General features: G+C 43.1%; 1 protein-coding gene across 1 annotated transcript in view; it reads right to left on the bottom strand.

The window, feature by feature from the left end:
* CDHR3 (cadherin related family member 3) overlaps nucleotides 1-17644 on the bottom strand; it is a 29851-nt gene that overhangs the window by 5415 nt on the left and 6792 nt on the right. The window contains exons 4-14 of the mRNA XM_081929272.1: nucleotides 17531-17604; nucleotides 15669-15763; nucleotides 15432-15536; nucleotides 12077-12228; nucleotides 9670-9859; nucleotides 8569-8737; nucleotides 5198-5423; nucleotides 5064-5162; nucleotides 2396-2625; nucleotides 1262-1430; nucleotides 307-551 (exon numbers count right to left, since the gene is read on the bottom strand). Of these exons, the coding sequence (XP_081785398.1) occupies nucleotides 307-551; nucleotides 1262-1430; nucleotides 2396-2625; nucleotides 5064-5162; nucleotides 5198-5423; nucleotides 8569-8737; nucleotides 9670-9859; nucleotides 12077-12228; nucleotides 15432-15536; nucleotides 15669-15763; nucleotides 17531-17604 (1754 nt within the window). The remainder of the gene's footprint in view (nucleotides 1-306; nucleotides 552-1261; nucleotides 1431-2395; nucleotides 2626-5063; nucleotides 5163-5197; nucleotides 5424-8568; nucleotides 8738-9669; nucleotides 9860-12076; nucleotides 12229-15431; nucleotides 15537-15668; nucleotides 15764-17530; nucleotides 17605-17644) is intronic.

Genomic DNA, 17644 nt, shown 5'->3' with positions numbered 1-17644 from the left:
GGCATGACTGAGAGAGAGTCCTGAGGGCCAGATTCAAACACACATACACACACACACACACACACACACACGGACAAAGGTTCCCAACCCGAATTCAAAATGGTAGCGTTAATGACACACTCCTAGTCAACAAATCGTTTCACTGGAAAACTACTTTGTGGAGAAGCTGTGAAGAGGTGGGCCCAGGCTTTTCACATCCCCCCTAGGGGAATTCAGAGATTCCACTTATTAAGAGGCATATTTACTGATGTCTCTTAATGCCACACAGACAGGGACTTGCATTCTTCAGCACACAAGAGCACTTACTGTTGTCGGGGCCTCTGTGGTTGGCTTTGGGATGACGTTGATGGTTAGAGTCACTGTGCCAGTTTCAATGCGGACTGTAGCTCTGTCTCCCACTGACAGTAGGTTATCGTCTGTTATGAAGACTTTCAGCCTGTAGTTCCAAATTTTATCCAAGCCGCTTTCGAAGTCAAAAGGGGATGCAAGGATGAGCCGCGAGACATTAGAGCCAGCATTTGGTGAGAAAGCGAAGTGGTTATTCACATTACCTAAAACAAAGCCAAGGTAAAATTGCAGATTAAAACGAGTAGCAAATTACAGGAAGGAAGATTCTGATTTTGAATCTCTAGCATGGATGGATTTGTGACATTTCCAATTAACCTGGTGGTTACTGCATAGAAATCTCAATGCACAAGTTTTGCTCCCCATTGACTTACGTTGCTCTGTCCCTTACAGCTGATGTATGTTTCAGACAACCAAGTCTCTGCCAGCTGCTATGCTGAGAAAATTTGTAATTTCTAGCTCAGCTGCAAGATCAGGAATTGTGGTTCTGAACCAACACCTTGATCCCTATCCAAGGTGTCCTGACCTTCTCATCTGCTTCTGGACCTAATGGTTTCCATGTTGCCTGGGCCATTATCTTCCCTTGACTACATCATCATGGACCAGAGCACATACTGATGATGGAACAGCATCCTCCACTGTACCTGAGAGCCATACCTGAGAGCAGCCGGCTAGTTTAGGGAGGCTGCATAGCCCACACAATTCTGTCCTCCAACCTCTTGCACTACTCCTTGCCCCACCCTCCAGCATCCACTGACCGAGGCAGTTGCTTCATTCTGTCTAAAGGTAGGACTGGCCCTGGGAACCAACGTCATATGCAATCAAAACCACATGAAATGTTTGGTTGTAATACACGCTTGATTCTATTAAAGACTGCTAGCAAACAATCACACAGGGAAATTCAAAAGTAAATTACCTGAATCAAAAGAATAACGGAATGATCTAGGACTTGAATCGCGATCCACACATGTAATATGGAATCCAGCAATGTTGCCAGAAGTTTGGTCTACTGGGATGTTCAGCAAATATGAATTAGGACTGCAGATTGGTGGCTCATCATTTGCTTCAAGAACATTCACTGTCACCTAAAAGAAGGGAGCAGGGTGTGTGTATGAAACCACCTTTCCTGTAATTAAGCTGGGTTACTTTTTTATACTCACTGGCAAGAACTGATCCTCTCCCACCCACCTTTTAGGGATATTGCGTGGTATTCAACACTAGTCCTACTCAGAATAGACATGACTAACTTAGGCTCATTAATTTCAATGGGTCTAAAAGATGTCAGGAGAGGGTTTCTTTCATAATTGTTTATCCATTCCAATGAGCAAACAGTGTGAACAAGGAGTGTCCCATTTCTGCAAACAGGAGCAGGTGGGATGGAGTCACAGGCCTACAAGGGAGATGGGGGAACCAGGGTCCAGAGCATTTGTTGAAATAGCAGCAGAGCAGCTGACAAAGAAAGGATAGGTGTTATACCAGCTCCAGCCAAGCAGAGGTTGATGAGGGGTTCTCCTTATGGGAAGCCTACTTGTCATGTGGGGTACTCAATCCTGCTAGCACTTAAGTCAGGTCTCATCCCTCAGCAGCAGACCTTAGTGAAGATGTCAGGCTGCCAAGTGACCACTCCGTTCTTCAGCTGACCATTTCTCTTCAGGTTTGCTATTGTCTTTGTTGTTTTTGGAGCTGCTGTGGCATAAGGGGAAGGTAGGCATGTGGCAAAGGGTATATGTTGGAACCCTTGAGTGCAAGGATGGCGAGCCCTTTATAGAGGCTGCCTCAGAGTCCTCGCTAGGTGGAACCAACTTCCTTTGCTAAGGAGGTCCCATTTGACTCAGCGTCCAGAAGCTGTCAGGTCTGGATGAAGGATGGCTCTGAGTTTTGGAATGGAATAGTGAAAATTGAAACATGAAACTCATCTGGCTCAGAAAACCCCCATGTCTCTGCACTCTTGGAATGCCTTGCAAGCCCTATTGTTTTTATTAGACACTTGGAAGAAAAGTGCACATATTAGAAGTAGAGATATTGGCCTAAAAGCCAGCATCTTACTCACTGGCACAGTTGCAAACTCGCCATTGTTGTCAGAGGCCTGCACCATGAGAATGGCACTCTGCCATGTTTCGTAGTCTAATCTAGCTATAATTGTCAAGTAGCCCCCTGTAGGATCAATCCAGAAAATTTCTGAGAAGTTAGGGTTGCCTTTTCCCACTGAAATTGAATATGATATTCCGGTGGATGGTACATCTTTGTCTGTAGCAATCACTTGTCCGATTCTGGAATAAACTGAAATGAAGCAACATTTGAAACACACACATCTTGGAGGGAAATATATTTCCAATATTAAAGGCGAAGGACTTTGCAGATTGCCTCAGCAGTTTCCATAACTGCTTTTCTTATTGATGGTTTTCATTATTATTATAACTGCATTCTTAATATTCTGCTGTAAGCTGCCTAGGGAATGTTTGGTGATGGAAAGCTTTATAAATTTGACAAGTAAATAAATAAATCTTCAACTACGTTTTACTCAAAGTAGACCCACAGAAATTAGCAGACCTAACTTAGTCATATTCATTCATTTCAATGGGTCCCATTCAGAGTAAAACTTAGTTGAATACCACCCACTATTGTTTATTTATTTATATACGGCTTATTTGTAAAATGGCTTCCAAACGGTTTACATCCAGGAGAATTTGCTGCGGTTCTAACCATGTTACAGGGGCCTCCTGTGCCTCTCTCCACACCCACCTCCATTTTTCTAGTTTACAAATAGTTCTGTTTTCCGAATCATAAGCACATTTACCAAGGAATGAGCCCCAATAAACACAGTGAGACATATCTCTGAATGAATACGCATAGGATTTCTCTGTCAGGGTGGATATGACATGTTCATGCACTGTGAAACTGGCAGAGGAAGCTGTGCTGCTTTGTAAACCGTGGTGTTTTGAGGCAACTCCTTTTATAAATGGTGGCGCAGCATAATGGAGGTTTGAATGAGGAGGATCTGCTTGCGGAGGTCTCCTGCGTCCTGGAGCTTGTGATATCATGAATCCATTCACCACCTCCCTAATCCATGGAACAGCTTGGCAACTCTTTTAAAAGTACATGATGTCACGTGTAGGGCAGGTGGGTGTGGCTTAGCCAAAGTGGTCTCCTGGCCCAAGTGGGAAGGATTGGCAGGTCTAATTAGGGCCATGGGCTGGGGGTTCTCCAGAGTGGAAAACTCTGCTTTATTAGGGCTGGCATACTTCTGGAATTTCCTGGAAATATCTGGGATTTGGCCCCTGTAAAGAGCATTTGGGCAGAAAAGCTCAAAACTCTGTGTGTGTGTGTTGCAAAGAAGCTCAACAACTATGGCCAAAAATTAAAAAAAACTCAACAGCTATGCCCCCCCCCCCAATTCTGTCCAGATTTTCACTTTTTGAAATATGGCAACCCTAGCTTTATACCATTTTATGCAAGGTGTTATGTACTGAGTTGAATAGGATCCAGAATGCAGCAGTCTGATTGGTCCGCAGGAGCCACCCAATCCAACTTCAGGTAGAAGTGAATCCGCATCCTGATTGGTCTACAGGTGAATCCCGGATCTAGCCACTCACATGGGGCCCAGTGTGTAAATAATGTATATAAAGCAGACATTTTGGGGGAACTAGCATTCCTCGCTACTATGAGCTGAATAAAGAGCATGAAATCCGCACTCGGCTCCGAGTATATTTCACAAACCATTATTGCAATAGATTTAGGGGGGGTCCCCACTAAACCCTAGAAATGACTAAATGCTGGGATTTTGATCAATTGGGATATGGATTAAAGTACAAGCTGCAGAGCTGTTCCAGGCAAGGAATTCCTGGGCTGGTTTATACAAACCAACCTGGCTGAGCTATGGCTATCAAAAGAACAATAGAGGGCTATTAGCAATACAAGAGAACTCTCCCCACCACCACCACCCTGAGATGTGAACAGGTTGCCAAGGTGTGTTGGGAATAAGAAGCAGGAAGAAGAGCTGAGATGCATCTTTGGAGGGGGCTGGTTGAAATGACCATGCAGTAAGATCTGGACTCCCTTCATGCAGACTGAAGGTGCAAATACAGTGGTGCCCCGCAAGACGAATGCCTCGCAAGACAGAAAACTTGCTAGACGAAAGAGTTTTCCGTTTTGGAGGTGCTTCGCAAAACGAATTTCCTATGGGCTTGCTTCGCAAGACGAAAATGTCTTGCGAGTTCCTGCGGGGTTTTTCCCCTTTACCCCCGCTTTTTCTAAGCCGCTAAGCCGCTTATCCGCTAAGCCGCTAAAAGCCGCTAAAAGCCACTAAAGGCCGTCAATGGGCTTGCTTCGCAAGATGAAAAAACCGCTAGATGAAGAGACTCGCAGAACGGATTCTTTTCATCTTGCGAGGCACCACTGTAGGTGAATAAACCATTTTCCTTAAAGCCACAACACTCTCCGCCATGCCTTCAATTCTCCAAAGCAGCACAGATCCTGTCTTGAGTGCCTGGGACCCTATGGGCTCTTGCCACTGCTTGGCAGAGAGGGGCAAACACTTGACTGGTGTGTGTGTGTTTGTGTAACTTACTAACTAAAATGAATGAATGCAGCATTAAGCACAGCACGACTACTTGCTTGAAAGGATGAGTGGCTGATGGCCCCATACAATCGGACATTATTTTGGAGTATACTTACATTCTACAGCCTTGTACAATTCAGAAAGAAGTGTTGTTACTTACCTGCTGCTATTTCTGACACGTTAAAAACATACGAAGCATCACTGAATACTGGCTTAAACTCGTTGACCGGTTGTATTTTGACATAAATGTAGATAATATCTGTAAATATAGCAATTAAGGGGAGGATGAAGGATGAAACAAATCCTGTTTTAAAGTTGCAAATCCTATTTTAAAGAGACCAGTTCCTTCAGAAGAAGAAGAATGTAGGAAAATTAAAAATAAAAATAATATATAAGAAGAATAAAAGAGATACTTGCTGGCATAGTATGGGAAAGCAATATTCTGCACCTCAGTGGTCAGAGTATATTCTTCCTTCTCTGCTCCATCGGTTGCATTTTCAAGATCCACATTTCCTATCAGCTGGATAAAAATTGGGAGAATTTTATTTGCTTGTGGCTTATTGCGATTTTACTATTGTATTGTGACTTTAGTGATAAGCTGCATTGGAAAGGTTTATTTCCTTAACAGAGTACAGTGGTACCTCGGGATGTGAACAGGATCCGTTCCGGAGCCCCGTTCACATCCTGAATGGAACGTAATACGTGATGGCGCGTCTGCGCGTGCGTGGGTCGCGTTTTGCTGCTTCCGCGCATGCTCGTGATATCATTCTGAGCATCTGCGCATGTGCGAGCGACGAAGCCTGGAATAACACTCTCCGTTACTTCTGGGTTGCCGTGGAGCGCAACCCCAAAACGCTCAACCTAAAGCACATTCAACCCGAGGTATGACTGTAATCCAATGGAAAGGGGAGAGGGAGGACAATTCATGGCAGAATGACCACTACCTCCTAAGCCCTGCTGAATGTACACTAGACAGGGAAGTAGATGGGGAGCAACTGCCCCACTTTTTGTACTTGGTTATTGTTAAGTTGTGGGCGAACATATCAGATGACACAGCGATTCTTCCAAAGCAGCTCTTTATTTGTAAGCTGGAACAGAACTGGACTGAGGAGCTCAGTCAGCCTGCTTATATAGAGCTCCAGAACAATGTAACTGTTGCGACTTTCTAAAACTATCCAATCACTGAATGTCACTTTTGATCCTTCATTTGCATACAAACTATCCAATCACTGAACGTCACTTTTGATCCTTCATTTGCATAACTATCTACAGTATCCCCCTGCTGGCCCAGGGTGAGAACTTCAGTACATAACAGTTATTCTTTTCAAAAATTGCTCCCTGGAACTGTTTTTAAAGGCCTCCCTGATCCACCCCAACACATTCCTTTTCTTCCCTTGTCAGAACACAAGCAGTGGAGAGGTGGTGAGAAGTTTTCCGCCATCAAAACAAGACGCCGCCCAGAGGTGAAGCTCCTTCTCCACCCGTGGGGCTTGGAGATGGAGATCTGTAGTATGGGAGGCCTCCTCAACTACCCTTCCCAGGAGCTTAGGATTGCTTCTTAAAGGTTAGTATTATTGAATTTCAGGAACACCAGTTACTCATGAAAGTTTGCCTCTATCGATCCTGAGCAACCTCTTCCCACCAGCTTGTGACCCCTCCTGGACAGAAGTAGTGTGGCCCTGGTAACTTCAAAATTTGACTATTGCAATGTATATGGGACTAACCTTAAATACTTCCTGGAAACATCGGTCAGTGCAACATGCAGCTGGTTACTAACTGGGACTGACTATATGAATCATACTCGGTCAGGTCTCCCAACAGCTACACCAGCTTGCAGTCCATTTTCAGGCACCATTCAAAATACTAGCAATTGCTAGTGGTACTTCGGTTTACGAACTTGATCCATTCTGGAAATCCGTTCTTAAACCAAAACCGTTCTTTAACGGAGGTGCGCTTTCCCTAATGAGGCCTCCCGCCGCCGGTGCCCTTCTATCATTCAGATTCCATTCGTAGACCGAGGTAAAGTTCTCAAACCAAAACATTATTTCCGGTTTTGTGGAGTTTGTAAACCAAACCATTATTAAACTGGAGTGTTCTTAAACCGAGGTACCACTGTATCTAGAAAGCCCTTGGAACCTGGCTACCTTAAGGACCATCTTCTACTACACAAACCTGCCTAAACTTTGTGATCAACTTCAAACCCCTCTTCCATGTTCCCCGCCATCTGAAGTTAGTTGGGAAGCAACCAGAAAGAAGGCCTTTTCAGTTGTGGCACCCCTCCTTGGGGTGGCTCAACAACCCTCAACCTTGATGTTATTTTGGCACCAGGTGAAGACCTATTTGTTAGCTAGGATGTTCTAGCATGTAGCATAAGGTGGATGTTGATTACAGTGGTATCCAGTTTTAATGCTGCTTCTAAGTGTTATCCGGTAGCAGTTTTATAGTTTCTATTATGTTATTGTATGCTGCCCACGATGGTGACAGCAGTCACAAAATTAAAAGACGCCTGCTCCTTGGGAGAAAGGTGATGGCAAACATGGACAGCATCTTAAAAAGTAGAGACATCACCTTGCCGACAAAGGTCTGTATAGTTAAAGCCATAGTTTTCCCAGTAGTGATGTATGGAAGTGAGAGCTGGATCATAAAGAAGGCTGATCGCCAAAGAATTGATGCTTTTGAATTATGGTGCTGGAGGAGACTCTTGAGAGTCCCATGGACTGCAAGAAGATCAAACCTATCCATTCTGAAGGAAATCAGCCCTGAGTGCTCACTGGAAGGACAGATCCTGAAGCTGAGGCTCCAATACTTTGGCCACCTCATGAGAAGAGAAGACTCCCTGGAAAAGACCCTGATGTTGGGAAAGATTGAGGGCACAAGAAGAAGGGGACGACAGAGGACAAGATGGTTGGACAGTGTTCTTGAAGCTACAAACCTGAGTCTGACCAAACTGTGGGAGGCAGTGGAAGACAGGAGTGCCTGGCGTGCTCTGGTCCATGGGGTCACAAAGAGTCGGACACGACTAAACGACTAAACATGCTGCACACAAATATTTTATTGAAGAGTAACACAGAAATTCTCCTCCACTAGCAGAGCTTTCTTTTGTGATTTAGATCTGTTTCCTGTAATTCATTTATGCAAAAAAAACTGTAGCAAAAAAACCCATATGCATACTTCCTGTTTTGGAAGAACAACAATTCCAGTTGAGGAACTATTTCACATGACACAGTAAGCCAAACTATGCGTACTGGAACTGTACAATCGTCAGGGTCCACCTGACTTACAGGTTTTCCTGTTTTAAAAAAGGCATTTGAGTACCTAGAAAGAGACTCTAGAAACTGTATTGTTGCTTTATTTTCTGTGCAGCGTTTGGTTTTAGTGATGCCTATGTTAGTTATACTTTAATTTTAATTGCTGTGTTGATAATTCTATGCCAGGTTGCTTTGAGAACCAGTAGTTCTAAATGCGTTTTTACTTTCTAGTATTTTAAGGTTGCCTCTGCTGTTCTGGCAATTGTTACTTCCATTACATATCTGTTCCCATTCATTTTGTGATTTTTTAAAAAAAATATTAGTTTCCTCTTTGTACAGAGCAATAAGCTCTGGGGGATCTAAATTTTCTTAATTTAGTAAATAAATATTTTGAGAATAAATCAATAATAAGCTGACCTTGATCCTTCCAGAACCAGGTGGATCCTGTGTGAACTTGCTACTTCCAACGCCAGACATTCCAGTGAAGTTAAACAGCTGGTTTTGTAACTCAGCATCATAGTCACGACAGTAATCTTTCAAATCAAGAATTATTTCTCCAGGGCGGTCTGTTTCTTTTATCTCTCTCCTTTTAAAGAAAGGCACAAATAACTGATAATCCTTATTCCAGGCCAAATTAATATTGTACATGGGATCAGTGGCGTAGCGTGGGTTGTCAGCACCCGGGGCAAGGCAAGTAATTTGCGCCCCCTAATCCGTGGATTTGCACCCCCTAACCCATGGATTTGCGCTCCCTAACCCTAACCCCCAGATGTTGCGCCCGGTGCGGCCGGCCCCCCCTGCACCCCCCACGCTACGCCACTGCATGGGATAAAAAAATCCATTATCCTTTGTTGTTTGTCAGCGAGTCCACTCTAGCCTTTGGCAGAGCGACTGTGACGTCACAGAATGTCTATAAACATTCTGGTGGGGGAGGGGGGAGCTTGGCTATTTAAAAAAATGACAAAGCACAGCTGCTTTGGGAAAAGCAGAAAGTTGGTCTGATTATGAAAAATCTAAAATACGTCCTGGGATGAAATATGAGCTGCTGGCATTTAGAAAGGAGCATTGTGGGAGCTGGAAAACATAAGAGAAGATAGCCAAAAAGGCAGGAGAGCTCAAGAGGGCAAAATTTGCTAAGAAGTTTTAACAATTTCCTAAGAAGTTTTGGCAGTGACTTAGGACAAGATTTTTAAATATATACATATATAACAACTATCCTACTACATTTTCTTATAAGGATTTTATTTTGCCATTTTATTATTATTACTACTATTATTTATTGAATTTATATATTTCAGTGGATAGTGTTGCTAGTACTGGAGAGCGGCCTTTATTAAGAAAATAATTTAATCCTAATGTTTTGGTGGGGCTTGGTTTTTATTCTAGCAATAAATTACAATAACAACTTCATAACTTTTAGCACAAACCCTGTGCTAAAAAAGATTCAGGAGATATAATCTGTTCTGAAAACTTGCTCAAATGTTGTGGAATTTGATAAAAGTGCAAAAATACAAATACCTGTAATTGTATTTGTCACATTCTGGTGGTTTGTCGTTAATATCTTCAATAGTTACAACAATTTCTGTTTCAGCATATTGTCCACCGCTAGGCCTATCATCAACACGAATGATCAATGTAATGTTGGGATGTTCTCGCAATGGGTCCGAGTCTCGGTCTATTCTTCTAGCCACCAGAAGCACACCAGTTACTGAGAAAGAAATATACTGTAAGCATTTCCAATTGTGTGCAGCACAAATATCTTCTGTGACTTAGGAATTTTATTTTGAAAGGGTGTTCCACATCCTACATACATTTGTTTCCAAACACCAATTCCTCCACTCTACTCTAAATATAGAGTTATGCACTCCCAGTTTTTCTGATCTGTGAGACATTCTAGAATCAGCAGCACTTGCTTCAGTCGGTAGGAGAGATCAATAGAAACTAAATGGCAGCTTTTCCCCTTAAATTAATTGCATGTAGGGTTTCGGTGCAGGAGGTCAACGAACACAGGGAAGGGAGAGTTCCCTCCACCCCACGGCTATGATTATCTCCGTCCCCACACCGAAAAATACCCAATGAATGGCAAATTGACTTGGGGAAAATATTTCTATTGCTTCCAATAGAAGGTTGGGATTTTAAATTTTTTTTAAAAAAGCCTAACTGCAGCAAAGGAGGAACAGGGCACTGACCATGTGAAGCCAAAGTTCACTGTGACTTGTTCCCTTAATGATAAACCACAGGTTTTTTTGGTTACCTCCAAACTGTAGAGAAGCAAGTAGAACAAAATCATAGAGAGCTAGAGAGAGTTTCATGGGCCACGTAGCCCAAGGTACTACTCATGGTAGGAAAGCCAAAACCAGAGTTTCCTCGTCGGTAGAAGAAGATTGGAAGAAATTTAAAGACTATTTACAGAAATATTGTAAAATTAATGAATGTTAGAATGATGTCGGAATGAAATTAAGTGGTTTTTAGCAGTAATGCTATAAAGGAGCATGTGAAAATGGATTGTAAATAGGCGAGAAAGTAAAGATATAATATATTAAGAGGAAGGATTAAGATAAAAACAAAGAGGGAAAGGATTTGCTGAATTAACAAACTGAACTGGAATACAAAAAAGGGAGGTGTGAGGAGGTATGGGAAATAAGTAAATGAAAGAAAAGCATGGAAAGATGGATTTATTTTTGATTGCTTTTGTTTTTTCTGTATTTTGTATTTTCTGTTTCTTTTTTCTATCTTTTTCTTATTTTTGTAATCCTTTTTTGAAACCTCAATAAATATCATTAAAAAAAAACACACCAGAGTTTCCTCAATTGTTGGCTGCCAGCCTTTGCCTGATGACCTCTAATGAGAGACAGCCCACCACCACCTCTCTAGGTAACAGGTTCCATTGCCAAACTCCTCTTTCTATTAAGACATTTCTGCCAAGGTTCAAGCAAAACCCTTACTGTCTCCTGTAATGTAAGCCCATTAGATCTTTTCCTGCCCCTTGATGCAGCAGAGAGAGCATGTCTTTGCCCCCTTCTATGCCAGCCCTTGGGACGTGGGTGGTGCTGTGGGTTAAACCACAGAGCCTAGGACTTGCCGATCAGAAGGTCGGCGGTTCGAATCCCCACGACGGGGTGAGCTCCCGTTGCTTGGTCCCTGCTCCTGCCAACGTACCAGTTTGACAGCACATCAAAGTGCAAGTACAGTGGTGCCCCGCAAGACGAACGCCTCGCAAGACGGAAAACCCGCTAGACGAAAGGGTTTTCCGTTTTGGAGGCGCTTCGCAAAACGAATTTCCCTATGGGCTTGCTTCGCAAGGCGAAAATGTCTTGCGAGTTCCTGCGGGGGTTTTTCCCTTCCCCCCCTTTTTCTAAGCAGCTAAGCCGCTTATCAGCTGATCCGCTAAGCTGATAAGCCTCTAAAAGGCGCTAAAAGGCGCTAAACCGCTAATAGCGCTAATCCGCTAAGCTGTCAATGGGCTTGCTTCGCAAGACGAAGAAACCGCTATACGAAGAGCCTCATGGAACGGATTAATTTCGTCTTGCGAGGCACCACTGTAGATAAATAGGTACCGCTCCGGCGGGAAGGTAAACGGCGTTTCCGTGTGCTGCTCTGGTTCGCCAGAAGCGGCTTAGTCATGCTGGCCACATGATCCGGAAGCTGTCTGCGGACAAACACCGGCTCCCTTGGCCAATAAAGCGAGATGAGCGTGCAACCCCAGAGTCGCTCACGACTGAACCTAATGGTCAGGGGTCCCTTTACTTTATGTCAGCCCTTCAGATTTTTGAAAGGTGATATCATGACCCTCCTCTTGCCCACTCTTCTCTGGGCCAAACAAACTCAGTTCCTTCAACATTTACTCAGTGAATTTGCCTTCCGTATCCCACAATGTTTCTTGCCATTCCAAATCCTTCAGAAATCCGTAAAATGAAATGCTGACCTGTATCTATGGAGAAATAAGGAATCCCTTCAGGAATGATGCTGAAGCGAAGACTACTAACACCGTCCTCATCATCCGGATCCTTAGCTGTTACATTGGCAACCATGTCTCCCGGTAGACTTTCTTCTAGAATATTGAAAGCTCTTTGTTTCCTGTTGTAGAAAATGAAGCCACAGATGTGAATGTTTGAGCAGCTCTTCCTTGTATAAAAGAGAACCGGCATCTTGGGTTAAAAATATCTAGACTCTAGATTATTGTCTCTTTAGTGTGACCAGTGTGAAGTTCATTAGGTGACGTTGAGCCAGCCACTATTTCTCAGCCTAACCTACCTCACAGAGTTGTTGTGAAGATTCATGACCACTACCTTGAGTGCCTTAGACAAAAAGTATGATAAATGAATAAAATCTAGATTTTCTAGTACCAGGACTCACTTTTAACCCCAATTTTAATGTGAGGGCCTGCATTTATTTAGTTTACTTTTCTCTTATTCACAGGTTTTTTATGTTTTGAACTGCCCTGAGATCTATGGATGAAGGGCGGCATGCAAATTATTATTAATAAAAATAAAAATAAAAATAAAAATAGCTGTCTGTGTTATTATTCTCTGTTCATGTAGTCTAGCCAAGATGTTTACACGTACCTTGAGCATAAAATTCTGAGATGCATGTAGTAGCTTTTCTACATGGTAGCAAAATAAAACACTTAGGCTATCCGTTGTGATGTGTATGTTTCCTCTTCCACCAAGAGCTTATTATTCTCATCATACTCTTTAGTGATGCATTTATTAAGATCAACTTATTCAACAAATATAGTTTTATGGGAACCACGAACTTGAAGTTCCCAATACCTTATTTTTTGTTGTTGTTGTTTAGTCATTTAGTCGTGTCCGACTCTTCGTGACCCCATGGACCAGAGAACGCCAGGCACCTCTGTCCTCTACTGCCTCCCGCAGTTTGGTCAAACTCATGCTGGTAGTCTCGAAAACACTATCCAACCATCTCGTCCTCTGTCGCCCCCTTCTCCTTGTGCCCTCCATCTTTCCCAACATCAGGGTCTTCTCCAGGGAGTCTTCTCTTCTCATGAGGTGGCCAAAGTACTGGAGCCTTAATACCTTATTACTGTATTCTCAATGAACTTTGTACGCTACTCTGGGAGCTTTTCAGTTGAAAAATTGGGTAAAAAAGCTTTCATTAAATGATACTTAAATATAAATATTCCTAGCCCCCAGATCCTTGTCTGTCAAGCAACTGCATGAGCACCTTAAATTTCACATACATGGCATCCCAAAATAAGTTTATGTGTCTGACATTTGGATATCTAAAAAAAGCCTGCACTACTCCATATCGTACAACCTATGACTGGAAGATTGTCTCCTTTGAGATGCAGCAGAATTCTCTCTGGCCCAAAGCATCCTTTTTGAGCAATATGCTTTAATACAGAGGTTTTCATCCACGCCCCCCTTGACCAACTGCATTCTTTCTGTGACACCCCTGTGGGGCTCAGGAGCCCAGTTGTGTCACCCCTTGCCTGCAGAGCTGGCAGCCTCTCACCCTTTTTAGAACACCCTTCCTTGTAGAGCATGGGTAGGCAAACTAAGGCCCAGGGGCCGGATCCGGAACAATCCGGCCTGCGGACGGTCCGGGAATCAGTGTGTTTTTACATGAGTAGAATGTGTCCTTTCATTTAAAATTCTTCCCTGGGTTATTTGTGGGGCCTGCCTGGTGTTTTTACATGAGTAGAATGTGTGCTTTTATTTAAATGCATCTCTGGGTTATTTGTGGGGTATAGGAATTCATTCGTCCCCCCCCCAAAAAAAAATTTAGTCTGGCCCCCCACAAGGTCTGAGGGACAGTGGACTGGTCCCCTGCTGAAAAAGTTTGCTGACCCCTGTTGTAGAGTGTTCCCTCAGTCTCGTCTCTTCTTCCCTCTCCTTGGGAGTCCTCAGGGCAGCTGCCACTGCTGCTCTTGGTCTCTGAGCTGTACTCCACCCCCACCCCAAAGATAGGTGCCCCCTTCACAGTGCCCCATAGGCAGTGGCGTAGGGTGGGTTGTCAGCACCCGGGGCAAGGCAAGTAATTTGCGCCCCCTAACCCGTGGATTTTAGAAGGGGCAGGGAGCTGCGAGTGCGAGCGCGCCCCCCCCCTGATGTTGCGCCCGGTGCGGCCGGCCCCCCCTGCACCCCCATGATACGCCACTGCCCATAGGGACTTGGGAATAACTCCCTGGCCAGCCCTTGAGGCACCATTCACTTGTGGAGCTTGTAGCCAGGGCAAGCCTTTGGGAGGCAGAGATGCAAGAGGGCATCAGAGGAAGGAGAGAAGGAAAGAGGGACAGAGGCCAGTGTTGCCTGTGGCACCTCTGGCCATCATTCAAGGCACCCCAGGGTGCCATGGCACACTTTAACATGAGAAGCCCAGGCTGCATTTATGAACTGGTGGAGGGGGTTTACACCTCAAAGTAACTTTTGTGCAGTGGCGTAGCATGGGTTGTCAGCACCCGGGGCAAGGCAAGTAATTTGCACCCCCTAACCCGTGGATTTGCGCCCCCTAACCCGTGGATTTGTGCCCCCTAACCCTAGCCCCCAGATGTTGCACCCGGTGCGGCCAGGCCCCCCTGCACCCCCCACGCTACGCCATTGCTTTTGTGCCACACTAGATGACACACTCATAACACTATCCCATATGTCCTAGTATCGTGACCAGACAAACAAAATTATTTGGTGAAAATCACTGTCTAGCATGCGTCCCACATGCTAATCATTGTCATTATATGTAAACACAAATATAGAATTGGGTGTCACTTTTCTGATAAAAATAAGAATGCCTCACAGCTGCTTTTGTAACAACAAAAACAACACCATCATCATCATCAACAACAACAAATATCTGGAAAATTCAGTCTTGAATCTGTTTGGCCCTGACATGCTCAACTGAAATAACCTGCCAAATATTGAGCAGAAAACTCAAATTAGTTAATCGTTGTGTTGGAACCATCCAAAACTCATGGATCATTAACACTGAAAGGGGACGGTTCCAGATGCCTCCTCCGTTTTGAAAGAATTCACAGAAGGAGCAGAGGGCATCTGGTCACATCCACCCACCACCTTACTCCAACAGTTCACACTTTCAGTGGATATCAAAAGGAGTTCTATGTATGTACAGATGTACATAGGTAGAGCTCCTTCTGATGGTGGTTGAATGTGGTGGTGCTGGTGGTGGTGCTAATGAGGTGATCACAAACAGGACAGGGCTTAGACTCATCTATCCCAGCTATGCATGGAGTGGTTTGTGTGAGCTGCTATCCACGTATAAAGCCAAAATACACTGTTTTGATACACCTAGAATTTTTCACTTACATGGTAAAATAAGGTTGTTCATCATTCCTGTTTATGATAGTGACTATCAGAGTCCCACTGGTATTCCGACCAAGGTGGTCTGTTGCCGTAATGTTTAACATATAGCTGTAAAACCAAAACACCCAAAATGTCACATTGTGGGTTCCATACGACAGATCTCTTCTCTGCTAACAATAATCGATTAAAAAAGCCAAGTTAGGTGCTCGTTTAGGGACTACCTACATAATACGTACTCACCTATGGGGATCTTTCTCATAATCAAATACCTTCAAGGAAGAAATGGTTCCAGTTCCAGAAATAGAGAACAGTGGTGACGCTGGGGTCATGGAATACTGAAATAAATGACACAAATTGGGAGATCACAGAACTGCTTTGTTGTGCAGTATGAATCAGAGAGATGCAAATGGCTAGTGAATTGTGCTCCATTTGGTAATTCACTCCCTGTTTTCTTTATAGGAAATGCCACAGAGCCATAATTCCTCCAGCAATTAGCCTGGGCAGTCTCACCAGGTTATACCTAATTTCTGCCTTGGTCCCACTGTGTTATATCATCACCTTCATTCTATTTTAACCCTGATGATTTTTCACATGTGCAACATCTTATCTTCACACATACTGTACACCACATAAAAACTGTTGTATTAAGCAATATATAAATTATTAAAATAGATACTGTATAGTAAAAAAGCCCACAACCAATATCAACTTCACACAATCCCACGTGAGATAACTCCTGCTTCCAAGACAGAAACAATAACATCGAACCCTCATGAGATGGGTAGGGAAAGAAGCTGATGCGATAAGAATTCCAAGGAGACCAAAACACATTCTTTGTAAAGAGGTAAGCAAAGAAGCATGTGGTCCTAATATATAGTTGTGTGACCTGCAAAAAAATCATTATTAGTTGTGTTACTTAGGTAGTGTTTGGGTATGGAGTGGAAACAAACTTAGGTCAAGAAACTGACTAATAGTTTAGGGTTGCCATACGTCCAGGATTTCTCGAACATATCTGGAATCCAGTGTCTGTGCAGAAATTGGAAAAATGTCCGGGGAAAATCCGGATGTATGGCAGCCCATGTCGGCTGTACTGTTTTTGCCAATTTTTCATAAAAATAGCTCAACAACTTTGCCAAAAAAGCTTAATATCTTTTCTGTCCTGATTGTCACTGTCGGTAATATGGCAACCCTATCATAGTTTAAGCAGGCCTTAATGGTATTCTTAAGGGCAATTATGTCTCTCTGTCTGGATTCTGGGAAGTCAGAAAACGCTGACAACGTCTTGGCTGAACTAAGACAATGGATCCAACCAATTTGTTTCATCAATGCAAGGATTTCCATTTGTGCAACAGAAATTCCACTCTCGCCTTCCATTGCATGCCCCATAAATCAGTTCTGAAATCTATTCTGGAGGTTCTTTTACAGGTGTTTACAAAAATGGAAACCAGATAGACTTAAGTGTATCAGAGTAGTTTATCTCCTTAAAAGCCTATTATTATGGGTCATTTTCCCCCCAGTCAGAGCAATGCACTATAGACTATACCCAAGCATACCAGCTCATAAGTTATTTTCCTTACTTGTTCTACGTATCTATTTTATGGTTCACGTTTCCTCTTTTAATTTTCATCTGTTGTTATAATTCTTCTCATTATAAAATACACTTTATAAAATGAATTTAACCATCTTTTTTAAAAAGAAGACGTCGTTACTTCCCAACACCTGGAAAACTTCCAGCTACTATCAAGAGGAAAATTATAAGGTATTTGCACAGTAATGTAGACACATCTGGAAAAATGAACCTTCTTTTTTTACTCAATCTAGTTTTCTGTGTGATATCTTAATCGCCGTCAAACTGAAAACTATTCCTACTCACCAAAGCTGGACTATGACCATTGTCACTTTTAATGTTGTTCCTCCACCCAGCTTGTCATCACAGCAACTCAGTCAATCAATGTCAAAGACTTCAGTGCTTCAGTGCAATAAGTTTCAGATATGCTGTGTGGCTTTTGATCATTTCTGATTACTGAATTCAGTTGAGAAGAGTTTTAACTGTTGTATTTCCTAGAACATAATTTTCTAAAATTAAACTCACATTGACTTACCTTTACAGGAGTGGTTACATTAATTTGGTATATGTTTCCACTTGGTGCTCCTTCAAATTGGTAGATCATAACAGCTGTGGAGATGAAAGTATAATGTGCATTAAATTAAAGAGG

Source organism: Podarcis melisellensis (assembly GCF_964234715.1).
Source record: "Podarcis melisellensis genome assembly, chromosome: 10".
Taxonomy (NCBI): domain Eukaryota; kingdom Metazoa; phylum Chordata; class Lepidosauria; order Squamata; family Lacertidae; genus Podarcis; species Podarcis melisellensis.
Note: the sequence above shows the minus strand (reverse complement) of the source record. Positions and strands in the feature narration are given on the sequence as shown.